The sequence below is a fragment of the Sceloporus occidentalis genome, unplaced genomic scaffold (genome assembly GCF_023333645.1).
Source record: "Sceloporus occidentalis isolate IW3139 unplaced genomic scaffold, rSceOcc1.0.p SCAF_21, whole genome shotgun sequence".
Lineage (NCBI taxonomy): Eukaryota > Metazoa > Chordata > Lepidosauria > Squamata > Phrynosomatidae > Sceloporus > Sceloporus occidentalis.
In genome coordinates this window covers 10,894,526-10,910,362 of record NW_028317001.1, presented here as the reverse complement: position 1 = coordinate 10,910,362, position 15,837 = coordinate 10,894,526, and the positions used below count along the sequence as shown (strand labels likewise).

Below are 15,837 nucleotides of genomic sequence, written 5' to 3'. Positions count from 1 at the left end.
GAAGAGGAAGGAATATGGACCACTGACTAAGGTTTTGCGCAGCAATGGGATCTACTACAAATGGGAACTAACTCAGGGCCTATCTTTTAAATTCAAGCAAAAAAGAAACCAAATCAACTCGGTACAAAAAGAAAGACATTTTCTACATGAGAATGAGAAAGAACTTAATAAAGGGGACAGTCAGAAAGTTGAAAGAAACAACCCCGGAAAAGGATAAGAGGATAAGGAGGAAGAGAGCTTAGAAGAAGAAAGAGAAGAAGGAGAACTGTTTAGGAAACCAGATCCAAACACAAGAGAGGACGATATAGATGGAGAATATGAGGATGAAACGGGAAAAGGCAGACATCCTATCATCGAATGTTAAAGGAATCAACAGCCCAAAAAATGAGGTAAACTTTTCCATTATTAAGGGAAACAGAGACTTGATGTAATTTGCCTTCAGGAAACCCATATGAAGAAAGAGGATATAAGATTGTTAAAAAACGCCAAATTGGGGAAAGAATACATAGCAGCCTCAAAAAAGAGGGAAAAAGCTGTAGTGATTTATGTAAAGGATAAATGAGAATCGAAAGAGGTATTCTCAGACCCCAATGGATACTTGGTTGGTGTAGAAGTTACTTTACAAGACCAAAGGATCCTAATGGTGGGAGTTTATGTACCCTTAGGAAATAATGGCCTGTTTTTTGGAAAACGGAAAAAACAAATGCCAGACCATATTTGCTATAGGACCTTAATGATGTGAGATTGGAAAGGCGTGATAGACCCCCAGATAGATAGAAAAGCAGACAACAAAATATACTTAAAGCAAGGGAAATCTTTCTTTGAGTTAAAAGCAGCCTTTGCATTAGAATCAAGTATGGTCTGTCTAAGGATTCACGTTCTTTTCAAAGACCCATCAATCCTGGTGGAGAATAGATATGTTCTTCACTTCCCCAACTATTAGCACAATGGTGGAAGCAGTAGAAACCCTACCAAAAATCCTATTGGATCACGACCCAATTTTATTGTCTTTGAAGAATAAACCTAAGGAACTGATATGGAGACTAGATGAGACTTTGTTAAAAGACAGAAAAATTCTAGATAAAGCAAAAACAAACCCACTTAAATTCTTCTCTGAAGAAAATCTGAATAGAGAAGTCAGCCCAGAGATCGTCTGAGACACAAAGAAAGCGGTAATGAGGGGTTTCTATATGAAGCAATCTTACGAAAGGGAAAAAAATAAAGAATGGGAAAGAACTACAGGAAAAGTTAAAGGATAAGGAACAATTACTTAAAGAAAACCCCCGAAACAAAATGATTCAACAACAGATTAAGAAGATTCAAAAGGAAACATCCACAAGGCTAATAGAAGACCAGGAGAAAAAATCAAGATACATCAAACAGAAACACTTTGAGAATGCTAATAAACCTGGGAAATGCTTAGCATGGAAACTGAAAAAGGAAAAGGAGAAACAGATCTTTTCAAGTGTTGAAGAAGGGGACAAGATTTATTACAACCAAAAACATATGAAAGAATGTTTATATAAATATTTCACAAACCTACACAAAGAAGAATATATTTCCCAGGAGAGGATACAAGAATCTTTGGACAAACAAGACGTAGTAAAGATTGATGAACAACAGAGAATCGAACTTAATAACCGAATAACGGCTCCTGAGGTGCTAGAAGCAATCAGTAAAACCAAGACATCCAAAGCGCCAGGGCCAGATGGCCTAAGCACAATGTATTAGAAGAGCTTACAGAAAGAGCTAATTAAACCCTTGTAGAAATCATGAATAGACTCTCACAAAGAAGAACGCCTGACTCTTGGAAGATAGATGATATTGTACTGATTCCTAAAGAAAGTAAGGAGCTGCTGGAGGTGAAACATTTCAGACCCATTTCTCTCCTGAACAACGATTATAAAATCTTCACAATGGTCTTAGCAGAAAGATTTTAGAAAACCCTACAAAATATCATAAACGAAGACCAAACGGGCTTCCTCCCAAAAAGGCACCTTAGAAACAACACGAGGAATTTACTAGATATTATAGACTTCTATGAGAAGAAAACAGATTAAAAAGCAGCTATGATTTTTCTTGAGGCTGAAAAGGCGTTCAATGAAGTTAATTGGAACTTCATGCTGGAAACCTTAAGAAAAATGGATCTAGGAGATAACTTTATCAGCTGGATAGATGCAATCTATAGAAAACAAACAGCGAGACTTATTATTAATGGGGGGAAAGTGAAGGCGTTACCTGTAATGAGAGATACCCCTCTCACCTTTGTTATTTATGGCCACTTTAGAGACTTTGAGTCCTAGCATTAAAAAAGATAAGAAGACCAGAGGCCTGAAAATAAAACAGGAAGAGTACAAACTTAAACTATACGCGGACGACGTAGTGATATACTTATCTGACCCAATAGAAAGTGTTAATCCCCTACTTTATAAATTAAAGGAATAGGGACAGCATTCAGGTTTCCAGATTAAAAGGGATAAGACAAAAATGTTACCAATGAATTTAACAAAAGAAGGATCAGGAAAACTGGCTTTAAAGTGGAAGAAAAGGTCAAATATCTAGGTGTTGAGTTCACCTCTAAAAACCGAGAGCTGTTTAGAAACAGCTACAAGAAATATATGGGGTGATATCAACCAAGATCTCAATAGATGGGCTAAACTCAACCTATCCCTCTTGGGAAAGATTGCGGCAGTTAAAATGAACGTACCGCCTAAATTACTATTTTCATTTCAGACTATATTATCCTTCTTAATGACAAACCATTTTTAGAACGGCAGAAGGACCTGCAATAATCCATCTGGACAGGAAAAGACCTAGAATCAGATTTAAATCTCTAATAGATGATGTAACGATTCACAATCCTCTCTTCTATTTTGACCTGACACTTCTTTGGGTGTTTGAAGGACAGTCGTGTGGATGGATTGTAAAACACAGACCAAGCGGCTGGTTAAACAAGAATATAAGTTTATTTTTAAAACAGAATAGGCAAAGGTATCTTTGACATGGAGTTGTTACTATGTCTTCTTTTGTTACATATATACAGGTCTGGTTTTAACTCTATAGTAATAATAATAATAATGATAACTCCGCCACGCAGGCTATTACTATCACTCAAGAAATGATGTAACCCAAACCTCTCTCCTGAGTCTGGTTCCACTGAGTCTCTCTTCTCCAGACTCTCCAGAACTAATCCTGTCCCTCTCTGGACAAAGCAGTTCCTTAAGTAACCATCCCTCAGGAACTATGGGAACCCACTCCTCTCTTGGACTCTACTGTTCCCATCCTCTCTATCACTATCTCCCACTGAACTCCCGCTTCATCCCTCAGGATTGCAAACCCTAACTGACTCCACCCAACTGCCAAGCGGAAGCTTCAAACTCCTCAGCCAGCACCTGATTGGCTTAGAGTCTCTGGCTTCTGATTGGCTGGTTTGTAAGTCAGTCCGTCACACGCCTCCCCCCTTTAATAGGTTCATTGAGACACAGAACCAAACGGTTCTAAGGTCCAAGGAACTCCCAGTTATCAATTATACTTACCCATCATATATAACATTATACACACATCAGGTGACACATGTGATATACTTCATATACTTGTATTATCAATAACCATTTCCAACTTAAATATCTTGGTATTTTCCTGTATGTTCCCCTTTTAAACATATGTCTAATATCAATTCTACCTGTTATAACAACTTACCATCATTTTCTTGTAAGTTTAGCATATTATAACCATATCCCTTATCACTTGTTGGGTTTTAATATTTTAATAACACTTAAATAACCTTTTCCCCAACTTTAGATCTTTATATGTTCCATTTAAATGTTTTTATCAAACATACTTAATCTTTTAACCCTTTTATCTTATTGGATTAAAGACTGATGAAACATCATCTCCAACTACTTTGCCCCGTTCCCAGTATGGTTTTGAAAACATTTCATCTTCCATTATACTAATGGCAAACTACAATATATTGGTTTTCCAGTCTATCAACTCAATTATATCCTTGTCCTTTTTAGGAGTCTTCTCTGGATCAGTCCTTGTAACTGACCACATGTTTCTTTTTACCGGCTGTGGACTTAACACTTCATCTAGTAAAAAGTCTTTGCTTCCTCCTGTTTCACTGGACCACATTCCTTGAGTGCGTTGAGCAATCTTTACATCTTCTTCTGTAAACCATAAAGTATCCTTTATCAAAATCATCCCATTCTCTAGATAGTTCATCACAATCCTTGGTCTTTTTCCCTCTGTTGAATCTCCTTTTCCAGTTGGTTGATGGCTTTTGGGGTCCCAGCGACACTTGTCTGTCATCTGGTCGCCACCAGTATGTTTGACAGCAAAGTTTATAGACGTGAACATGTTCTGCATATACACATCTATTCTTTCAACTTTTACTTTAAGATTCTTCCAGTCTCTGTGAACTAAACCTTTTTCTTGGGTTATATCACCCATTTGCCAAACTACATATCTTTCAACACTGTCCCATTTAATATATAGCTTCCAGAACCCTGAACTCTTTATTAGAACCTACAAAAGCCTGATGTGATGCTTTTAATAACTACTTCGCAGACAAAATCTCTCAGATAAGAGCCGATTTGGATGCCGGCCTTACGACAGAGGCGACAGGAGAGGTATCCAGAGCCTCCACCCATACTGTTATTCTGGATCAATTTGAGATGTCGAGAAGCTCCTTGGGAGTATGAAAAAGGCGACTTGCTCTCTCAATCCTTGCCCGTCTTGGCTGGCCGTTCAGGGGGGAAATACCATCAAGATGCTGCTAAAAAACATAACTAATGCATCTTTGAGGGAATGCTGTCTTCCATCTTGCCTCAAAGAGGCGGTGGTTAAACCACTTCTACAAAAAGCCTTCCCTTGACTCTCTGGACAGAAACAATTACAGGCCAGTTTGGCTCTTATCATTCTTGGGCAAGGTAATCGAGACGGCAGTCTCCATTCAACTCCAAGCAGTCTTGGAAGAAATGGATTTTTCTACATCCACTTCAAACTGGATTTAGAGTTCAGACGTCCATGGTTGCCTTAGTCAGTGATCTCCGTTTGAGCATCGACAGCTCTTTGAAAAGGGGAAGTGTGACCCTGCTGGTGCTATTGAAGGCCTCTCAGTGGCCTTCAATACCATTGACCACAGTATCCTTCTGGAACATATGGGAGAGTTGGGAATTGGGGCACTGCTTTCCAGTGGTTCAGATTCTACATCTCGGGCAGATTCCTGTCACTTGGGGACAGTTCTTCGTCCAAGAGGGAGCTCAAGTCGGGCATCCCTCAAAGCGTGATTCTGTCCCCAATGCTATTCAACATTTACATGAAGCTGCTGGGTGAGATCATTCGGAGACATGGGGCAGGGAGCAGGGAGACCTTGAAACAGTAGTACATGCGCTGGTCACCTCTTGGCTCGACTTCTGTAACCTTTTCTACATGGGGCTACCCTTGTTCCAAGTTCAGAGACTTCAATTGGTACAGAATATGGCAGCCAGGTTGGTTATGGACTCTTCTAGAACGGCCCACATTACACGGGTTCTTAAATCCCTCCACTGGATGCCCATTCGTTTCGGAGCAAGATACAAGGTATTGGTTCACTCTGGAACGACCTCCGGATGAGATCCGTCCTATTAACACCTTGGAAGCCTTTAGGAAGGCTATTAAGATGGACCTCTTTCCAGACTAGATTAGATCTATTGACTTGTCTCCCCCTCCTCCTGACCCTTACCCTTGCCATCGTTAGTGTGATGGAAATTGCTATTGATGTATATCATTCCTGCCCTCCCACCTCTCCTTCAGAAAATGACCCATTTCTTGCCCCAAAAAACTTTTTTACTGTATTGTGTTATGAACGTTTTAAATTTTCTTGCTGTTTAATAGGATTTTTAAGGGTTGATTAATGTTTTTATAATTGGGAGAAGGGTTGGGGGTTTGGAATTTTAATTGTATTTCTTAAATTGTATGTTATTTTATTACTGTAATCCTCTTTGATTCCTTTGAGAAAAGGTAGAATAATAATAATAATAATAATAATAATAATAACATCTCTTCAAGGGGGCCAAAAGCCCTTTCAGTATGCTCCCAGAACTGGGGGGGGGGGGTGTTTCTGGGGCTGTGGGTCTCTCTGTTGGTCCTTCTCTGCAGGGTTGTTGTGAAGGAAAAGATAAGTATGTGAGGGAGGATGCCCAATCTGGATCCTGTGGGTCTCTAAGACTCGTTCCCAGGTTGACAGGGGATTGCCAGAGTTTTGAGGTCCCTCCGTCTCCTTCCTCTTGGCTTTGGCCAAGAGGATTTTCACTCCTCTCTCCCCCCTTGAGCCCCCTCCCCCAGGACTCAAGAGAAAACTCCCCCCAAGAAAAATGCCATTGAATCCTATCCTGTGCGATGCTTTCTATTTGGCACAAAACTCTTCCCCAAATGAGGCATCAGAAGAGAGGGTCTCTCCTCGGCCCCACTTTCCACAAGGGAGGGGGCTCCTCAAAGACCTTTTTACCTTTGGATCACCCTCCCCTCCATGGCCATGCCTCTGTTCAAGGGTCCCACCGGCCTTCATTTCTCATAATAATTCCCCAAGTACCTGGGACCCAAGGAATCCCCCAAGGAGGGGGCAGGGAAAGAAAGAGGGAGAGGAGGCCTTGCAGGACCCCTGCCTTTCTTTGGGGGGAGAAGAGGGGCTTCTCACCTCCAGCCATTCCTCTGAATGAACAAGGGCTCTCCCCACTTCCCTCCGTCCCTCAGAACAGACTGTGAGGGCAGAAATGGCTTCTGGGGCTGAGACTGTGCTATAGCCCCAAAGGCCCCTCCTCAGCATGCACAGGGATTGCCAGGTCCTAGATGCTGCTGCTGCTGCTGCTGCTTATTCCGCTGGCAGCCTTTGTGGGAAAGGAAGGTATGCACCGGGGTTCAGTGGTTCATGACCCTCTTCCAAACCTAGCCCCCACCTCCAATTCCCACAGTCTCTGCCCCACAGGTAACAAGGCCCCCTTTTGCCATTCCCAGAAACTAGCCCTTTCTGTTAATACCTGCCCCCAACTTTCTTAAGCCAAAATCCCACACATTGCAAAAGCTATAATTCCCATAACTATTCTAACCAGCTGCAACAAATCCCAACCTCCCATCTACTTAACATATACCACAACCCACAATCCCCAGCCAAATTGACAACCCAAAGCAATTATTTATACTATTGGCCATTAAAACCTAAACTTAACAAAATCCAACTTGAAAATATAGAGACATATTGGCAAACAAATTTTGCAAATAAGATCACAAGGGCCTTTTCTTTGCACTGCTGGATTGAAAATATATTTGTTGTATTCGTTATTCACAAATATAATGTTAGGATTTGTGTGGCTTCTCTCCTCTGTGGACTCTCTGATGTGCCACTAGGTGTGACTTCTGAGGAAAACATTTCCCACAATGCTGGCATTTGTAAGGCTTCTCTCCAGTGTGGAATCTGTGATGCATCACTAGGTTTGACTTCCAAGAAAAACATTTCCCACAACGCTGGCATTTGTATGGCTTCTCTCCTGTGTGGACTCTCTGATGTGTCACTAGGTCTGACTTCGAAATAAAACATTTCTCACAATGCTGGCATTTGTATGGCTTCTCTCCTGTGTGGACTCTCAGATGTGTCACTAGGACTGACTTACGAGAAAAACATTTCTCACAATGCTGGCATTTGTATGGCTTCTCTCCTGTGTGGACTCTCAGATGTGTCACTAGGACTGACTTACGAGAAAAACATTTCTCACAATGCTGGCATTTGTGTGGCTTCTCTCCCGTGTGGACTCTCTGATGTCTCACTAGGTGTGACTTCAAAGAAAAACATTTCCCACAATGCTGGCATTTGTGTGACTTCTCTCCTGTGTGGACTGTGCGATGTGTCTCTAGGCTTGACTTCTGAGAGAAACCTTTCCCACAATGCTGGCATTTGTATGGCTTCTCTCCTCTGTGGATTTTCAGATGTGTCACTAGGCATGACTTCGTAAAAAAACATTTCCCACAATGCTGGCATTTGTATGGCTTCTGCCTGGTGTGGAGCCTCTGATGCATGACTAGGATTGACTTATAAGCAAAATGTTTCCCACAGTGCTGGCATTTTTGTGACCTCTTTCCTGTGTGGATTCTCTCATGACTCAAATGTTTTTCTGTAAAGAAGGACAATTACAGATGAGACTGAAAATCAGACTTAACAGAGGAGGGTGTTACCACATGATTTAGCCCTCATTAACCCCTCCTTCTTAGAGATTAAATTAATAAAGTTGCTGTGAGTAACCCAAGCATGACCCTGCTGCTTATGCCCCTAAATCCATTGAACGGTTGCATTCTTACTCATAGGAGTTAGCAAAGAAGAGACCATATGATTACTGCCTTGAGGGAATCAGTAGAAGAAGATAGTCAAAGGACTGTTGAAAAAAATATTCAATTAAACATGTGCAAAAATACTTTGATTGACAGGTGTCATCATATCCTGTGAGACTGCCATAGAGTCCTGAGTCAGAGTCCAAGGCATGATGCAAGCTAACTGCAGAGGATGCTTCATGCTGTTTGGCACCAGGAGAGGACTCACAAACAATACAGTATGCAGCTCACATGAGGATTGGAATGGATTGGATCGGAGTTGTTTGTACAAGGGATGGTGAAGTTGACGGAAGTCGGAGAGGAGAGCTTGCAAATATTTGTATTATTTTGCAACTCAAGATAGAGAACCTCCAAGAATTTTGATGAAATCGACTGTGTTTGTGACTTATTTTTAAGTGTGAAAAGTGGTCATTGCATTGCCAATGCCTATATCTGGATATTTGCGTCCGTACTCTGCTATGATATTTTTGAGCTGTATTTGGGTGCATCACCCTCAGATTGTAGCGTACATTGGCTTGTGAACGCGATCAAAATTCAGAGCCAACAAAAATCTGAGAGGCGGTGAGCTAATCTTTTTTGTCTGAGGTATTTGCATCCAACACCCATTGCATTCAGTTTGTTTCACACCATTCTTCCCCCACAAAGGAAATATTCTAAAGTGATATAAACCTTTCTGAACCCACAGTTTCTGCCCCCAAGCAGAAACCAATTTCCATCTAAATATCAGCCCCGACTTCTGTTCTTCGGTGTCAGTCCAGTTACAGATAGACACTCTGTTTTCATGGCTAAACACCTCAATGCACTCACCAACCCCAATTGTCGCAGGAACTACTGACCTCTCCTTATTTCAAATCCTCAACAGTTGGAATAAAGATCTGGATAGATAACGTATCACCATTATCAAAGCCTTACATCTATTCACCACACCCACCTTTGTTACCTAGTTCTTGTGTGTGTGCATGAACACTTATATATATGCGTCTGTGTGTTTTGCTTTCCCCCTAAATAAAACACAAAAACCTATTTCAAATCCCACTGAAGATCTGTTTGATTCAGGAACTGCTATAAATTGGCTGAGTCCAGAGGTCACTATTGCCCCAGTAAAACTATTTTGCTCTATTGAGCTAATTACCAAACTCCCCTAAAAGCATAGCACTTGCGTCCCACAACATTCCAGAATTGGCAGTTTAGGATTGGATATTTAGAAACCTTACAAAGTGGAGAACAATACTTCCTCACTAAAACTAGAAATTTCACGATTCCGCAGGAAGTTGTTATGACAATTAAATTACGTGTGAAAGGGAACTAGGAATCGTAGTACAGCACAAGTTGAACATGTGTCAACAGTGTGATGGAGCAGCTCAAAAGGCCAATGTGATCCTGGGCTGTATCAATAGGAGTATAGTGTCAAGATCAAGGGAAGTAATAGTGCCACTCTATTCTGTTTTGGTCAGGGCTCACTTTGAATAATCCTGTGTCCAGTTCTGGGCACCACAATTCAAACAGATGTTGAGAAGCTGGAGCATGTCCAGAGGAAGGAAACCAAAATGGTGAATGGTCTGGAAACCATGCTCTCTGAGGAATGACTTAGAAAGCTGGGTATGTTTAGCTTGGAGAAGGTTAAGAGTGGATATGACAGCCCTGTTCAAGTATTTGAAGAGATGTCATATTCAGGATGGAACAGGCTTGCTTTCTGCTACTCCAGAGAAAAGGACATGGAACAATGGATGCAAGCCACAGGGACAAGAGATTCCACTTAACCTTTAGGAGGAACTTCCTCACAGTAAGAGCTCTTCAACAGTGGAATATATTCCTTCCGAGTTTGGTGGAGTCTTCTTTGGAAGTTTTTAAACAGAAGCTGGATAGCCATCTCTTGGGGATGCTTGGAATGTCTATTCCTGCATGGCAGAAAATTAAAACGGATGGTCCTTGTGATCTGTTTCAACTCTTTGATTCTATAATTCTAAAGTGGAATCATAGGGCTCTGACAGTGAATTATGAAAGGGCCCTCAGTCTTAACAGGAAGGGCAATGGATTCAGGTTCCTTACCCACAGAGGCCACATTCTCATAATTCTCCATCATCACAGAACTGTACATCAGTTTCTGCTTTTTTGTCAACAGTTTCCATTCGTCCTCAGTGAAATATATTGCCACATCCGCAAAGGTCACCTGCAATAGAAAATAGCCCTCATCCAGAAAATGACTAAACAAAAGGGGAGGAAAGCACATAATGCATTGCAAATATTATTTCAACACTTCAGGAAATAAACTTTAAATTCTGCAAGCAAGAAAAAGCTACAGCCTTTGAGATCCAGTTTGTCTCGAATTCTTTCAATATAATATAAAATATGATAAACAATATAATTTAGGCCATTTTTGGAATATTATTTATTGATTAAGATACTGACTATGTCAACATGTATAGTACATTTAGTCACCAATGAATCATTTAGCCATATCTCACCTAATTTCAGAGGCAAATTTCCTTTTTAAAGAACAGTTCTGGGGAGTACTCTGGGCTTCAGGGTCACTGGGCCCACCCTCAATTTAAATCCAGAGATATTCTTCCATATCCCCCAGCATTTCACAGATTAGGAAAGAAAGACACAAGTGGACAAGCAACACCAGAAGGCGGTCCAGATGGCCAAAGTTGTTAATTATAATGATCACACAAGTGAGGAAGGGTACAGAAGTTTGTTTTTGCTCCGACTCCTGACAAGGGCAAGACCCTGCCCCCTTCCCCCCTCCTCTGTTTTGAGTTGATGGGATGCACACTCTTTTGAACTTGGAACACATTTTGCAGAAACTGAACTGACCTGAGGAGAAGAGGGAAAGTGGGAGGAGGAGAGTGAAATAGGACATTTTCTAAGCCCCCTCAAAAAATGAGGTGACAGAGGATTAACCAGGACTCTCTCTGCCAAACTGCGACAGTATGTTCTCTGCTTGCTTTCATGAGCCGGCCCAGATACAGATGAAATTAACAGTCAGGATGGCAACTTACCAAAGAGTTGTTGTACCTCTGAAGCCTCTTTCTGTTGGAGCCCAGCTCCCTCTGCTTGGCCTTCGTGTTGGCCATCATGTGGGAAGGGGGATCCTGGTGGCCCTGCACTTCAGTCACTTCCAACAAAAGACACTCCAAAGCCGTGTCCAAGATGAAGTTCCTGAGAAAAGAGACAAGGGTTAGGCTTGGTTTGGCTAGAAACCCTGCAGCACTCAAAGTCACTGTGTCATCATGACTTCTCTTTCACAAAGAGGAGGAGCGGGAGGACCTGCTTTATGTCCCAGGTGGAGAAGCTGTAGCTCCTGGGCTGCATAAGAGCTACATTACCTTAGAGATCTGATCTATGGCCTCCCCTCATCATGGTACCCTGCCCATTTAAAATAATTGGTCAAAATAATTATTTCATTTTTGTAGATGATACTATTTCTCTAAGCTTAACTGCTGTGTTTGTTATGTCAGTCATAGCAGGAGCATGAAGTATGCACCTCCTCCCTCTGCTTGCTAAAGCCACATAGAAATTGAGGCATGTACATTTGTGTGCATTGTTTCTGAATGGATCTATTGTCAAAATGACAATTTCTTCACTTTTCCTTGTATATTTTTTTAAAAGATGAACATTGCTGAATGTGTTGCACTTGAAATATCAAAAATCTATAAATGTATAGGCTTATGACTGAACATTGAACCGTGGATTATACGCATTTGGGGGAAGTGAAGATGTATGTAAACTCATTTTATAAACCCAGTGAAATGAATACCTCATAAAACTCTAGCAAACACCACATACACACACAGTCCTCATACAAAGGACTCACTGGCGCACTGTGTGTCTGGGGTCTGGAAATCTCACTTCCACCTTCTGGGAAGACAATGCTGCTAGAGACTGAATTTGGGACTTTATGTCTGCAAAGCATGGTCTCACTCTCTCAGCTGCAACCCTTCCAAACAATCCTGGACTGAAACATTTAAACAAAGGTCCCCTTCCAGCTCCAGGAATAAAGGCCTACCTTCAATACAAAGACCCTTATTCCAGTAGTCCCAGAAAGGCCTCTCCTTCAGTCCTTTATGGCCGGAGCTTCCCTGGGTCAGAGGCCGTCTCCTCAGCCGTAGAGAAGGGTTGCTCTGAGTGCGAAGGAGGAGGAGGTCCACAGGGCTGAGGGAGGGAAGGCAATGGGGAAAGGTCAGTGCCAATGGCAATGGAGGGCAGAAGGTGACAATGCCTAGGAACTCCTCTGAGTTACAACCATAGTAACTCTTGGTAGTAAATAGTCCAGGGGGCTGAGGGGGGGGGTCTCCTTTCCCAAAGTGGGGTGGTAAGGACTGGTTCCCATGGGACTGTGGGCCCCATGAACTCTTAGCAAATCTATGGGAGACGCTGCTTCAAAGAGCATTGGAGGAGCCTAGGAAACTCCTCTGAGTCCCAGCCATTCTAGGAATGAGTGGCAGGAGTTAGTCCAGGGAGCTGAGGGGGTCTCCTTTCCCAAAGGGAGGGTCTCTTTCCCACTTCTTTCTCCCAGCCCCCAAAGCCCAGCCTCCCCACAGGCCCTGAGTCCCTGTTTCCCTTCCTCAGACCCCCACAGGCCCCTTCCTTCCTTCCTTCCTTCCTTCCTTCCTTCCTTCCTTCCTTTGCCCCAAATATGGAGGGCCAGAGGCACAAAGGGACACACTGCCTTTTTTTTGGCCCAAGGAGCCTGGCCTCCTTCTCGCTCTGGAGCCTTAGGGAGAAAGAGAGGCCTCTGTTCAACTGAGGCCTCAGAGAAGGTTCTGGAACATTATTGCCCACAGTCACAAGCAGCACAAAATGGCCGCCAGAACACAAAATGGCCTCCTGAGTCTCAGTGCTTGGCGGCAGTTTGAGGCCTTCTGGGAACCCAAAATGGAGGATGAAAAGGCCCCAAAGTCGGAAGGGACCCCAAACAGAATTTCTGATCCTAAAGAAAGGTTTTCCTCATGCACCAATGGCTGTGAGAACACAAAAAGTCCCCAAACAGGAATTCCAAATCTTAACAACACCTAAACATTTTCCTGATGCTATTGAAAGGAGGAACCTGATCCCCTCCTTAATTACAATCAATAGTGAAAGATATTAATATTGATATTAAGGGTGCCCATCGTCCACAACCCAGTTCAGGTCTTGACCGTTCAGGGAGGCCAGTCCAGCTGCAGGTGACCCTCCGTCCGTCCGTCCGTCCGTCCGTCCTCCTTTCCTTCTGCATTCCTCCTCTTTTCCCCAGCATCAGCCCCTTTCCCAAGAAGGCTGCATCTGCACTATAGAAATAAGGCACTTTGACACCTTTTTAACCACTCAGTGCTATGGAATCCTGGGATTTTACCTTTGTACACTTCGCCTTCTCTGCCAGAGAGCTCTCATGCCACAACAAACTACAAATCCCAGGATTCCATAGGATGGAACCAGGAGAGTTAAAGCGGTTTCGATCCAGATAATTTCTATAATGCAGATAAAGCCTAGGTCTGTTGTAAAAGGATAGAAGCACCAAAGTCAATTTTTTATCCTCTTAAAAATTGTTTTGCTTTTTTTAAAAAATAAGCAGTTTGGTTTTCTGTCTAATCCTTATTTTTGTTGTTCTTGTTTGTTTGTATGTTTGTTTGTTTCATTCTTGGTAATATGAGTTATTCTGGTCTGTCTCCTTCCTTCTTGCCTGAAAATCTATTAATAAGGAAACTGGGGAGAGTTTTAAAACCTCCCAAAGGAGCCACTTTTGGCCTTTTTAGGGGAACAAGCCTCCTCTTAGAAGCCAAACCCAATGTTTGTGAATAATAATAATAATAAGGCTTGTATTAAACCTATCATCCCCATTTCTGATCCCTTTTAAAAACCCATCTTCCCCAGAAGGAGCAGAGCTGTGTAATAAGAAAACCCTCTCAGAAAAGACACACAAAGAGACACACTTCCTTCCTTTTGGCCCAAGAAGCCTGGCCTCCTTCTGACTCTGGAGCCTCAGGAGAGAAAGAGAGGCCTCTGTTCAACTGAGGCCTCAGAGAAGGTTCTGGAACAATATTCCCCACAGTCACAAGCAGCACAAAATGGCCTCCAGAAAACAAAATGGCCGCCTCTGCCTCAGGACATAGCAGTTGGCAGTTTGAGGCCTTCAGGGAACCCAAAATGGAGGATGAAAGGCCCTAAAGTCAGAATGGACCCAAACAGCATTTTCAAACCTTAACAACACCTAAAATCTTTCCTGATGCTATAATACAGAGACTCAGTGAGATACTCTTTATAAATAGGTCTTTCCATGTCTTTATAAATAAATAAAATGTACTAATAACTAATGCTACTACTACTAATAGTAATAATAAGTTACAACCACGAGATTTCTCCCTGTGGCTTCTCCCCCAGAGGCCTCTGCGTATGCTCAGGAGCCCCTTCTTCTTCCTCTGCAGAATCCTCCAGAGGTCTCTCTGCTCCTCCTCCTCCTCTTCCTCCTCAGGTCCTTCTTCTAAGCCTTTCTCCTCCTCCTCCTCCTCAGGTCCTTCTTCTAAGCCTTCCTCCTCCTCCTCCTCCTCCTCCTCCTCCTCCTCCTCAGGCCCTTCCTCCAAGCCTTCCTCCTCCTCCTCCTCCTCCTCCTCCTCCTCCTCAGGCCCTTCCTCCAAGCCTTCCTCCTCCTCCTCCTCCTCCTCCTCCTCCTCCTCCTCCTCAGGCCCTTCTTCTAAGCCTTCCTCCTCCTCCAGCCCTTCCTCTAAGCCTTCCTCCTCCTTTTCCTCCCAGACTTTGGGGGAGTGTTGTGTGCCTTCAATTCCTTTCTGGGGATCCTAAGGCAACACTGTCACAGGAGTTTCTTTGTAGATTTTGTTGCAGAGGGTTTACCATTGCCATCATTTGAGGCTGAGAGAGTGTGGTTTGGGGGCTGGGGGTGTGCAGCGTGCCTTGAACTCGTGTCTAGTGACCCTATTCCCAGGGTTTCCTTGCCTACAGGTTTGCCTTCCACTTTGCCCTTTGTCTTCCTCTGAGGCTGAGAGAGTGTCTGCTGCCCAAGGTTCCCCTGCAGTGGGTTTCATGGCCCAGAATGAATGCCATTTTCATCATGTAGATGTGTGTTTGTGTGTGTGTGTTGTATGCCTTCCAGCTGGCCATTGGTCTTCCTCTGAGGCTGAGAGAGTGTGACTTATCCAAGGCCACCCATTTTATATAATGGGTCTTGAGCACCCATGGATTTTGCTATCCAAACCAAATCCCAAAGGATACCAAGGGCCCATTGTTTTTCCATCTTTTTTTGCAAACAGCAAAGCAGATCTTGCTTGCCTGATCTTTGCATGTTCAAGAGCAGTGTTGGGCAAATGCTAAGAGATGCCTTGTGAGGTTAGGAAGAGGGTCCTGGAAAACAGTCCTCTTCCTCTGGACCCACAGACTCAGAAAGACATGGGGCCCCATTCAATGGGACCCCTTTCTTTGAGGCTGTTCTAGGTCCAGGAGGGTCTCTCAGGAGAGATTGGGAAAGTCAGCCTTTGAGGAGCT

General features: G+C 43.0%; 1 protein-coding gene across 1 annotated transcript in view; it reads right to left on the bottom strand.

Annotated features, from left to right (window-relative positions):
* Nucleotides 1-1,399: 1,399 nt before the first annotated feature.
* The window catches only part of LOC149301590 (putative zinc finger protein 75C), a 328,503-nt gene continuing 314,065 nt past the window's right edge, over nucleotides 1,400-15,837 (bottom strand). Inside the window, exons 3-4 of the mRNA XM_089484248.1 lie at nucleotides 8,004-8,147; nucleotides 1,400-1,431 (exon numbers count right to left, since the gene is read on the bottom strand). Of these exons, the coding sequence (XP_089340374.1) occupies nucleotides 1,400-1,431; nucleotides 8,004-8,147 (176 nt within the window). The remainder of the gene's footprint in view (nucleotides 1,432-8,003; nucleotides 8,148-15,837) is intronic.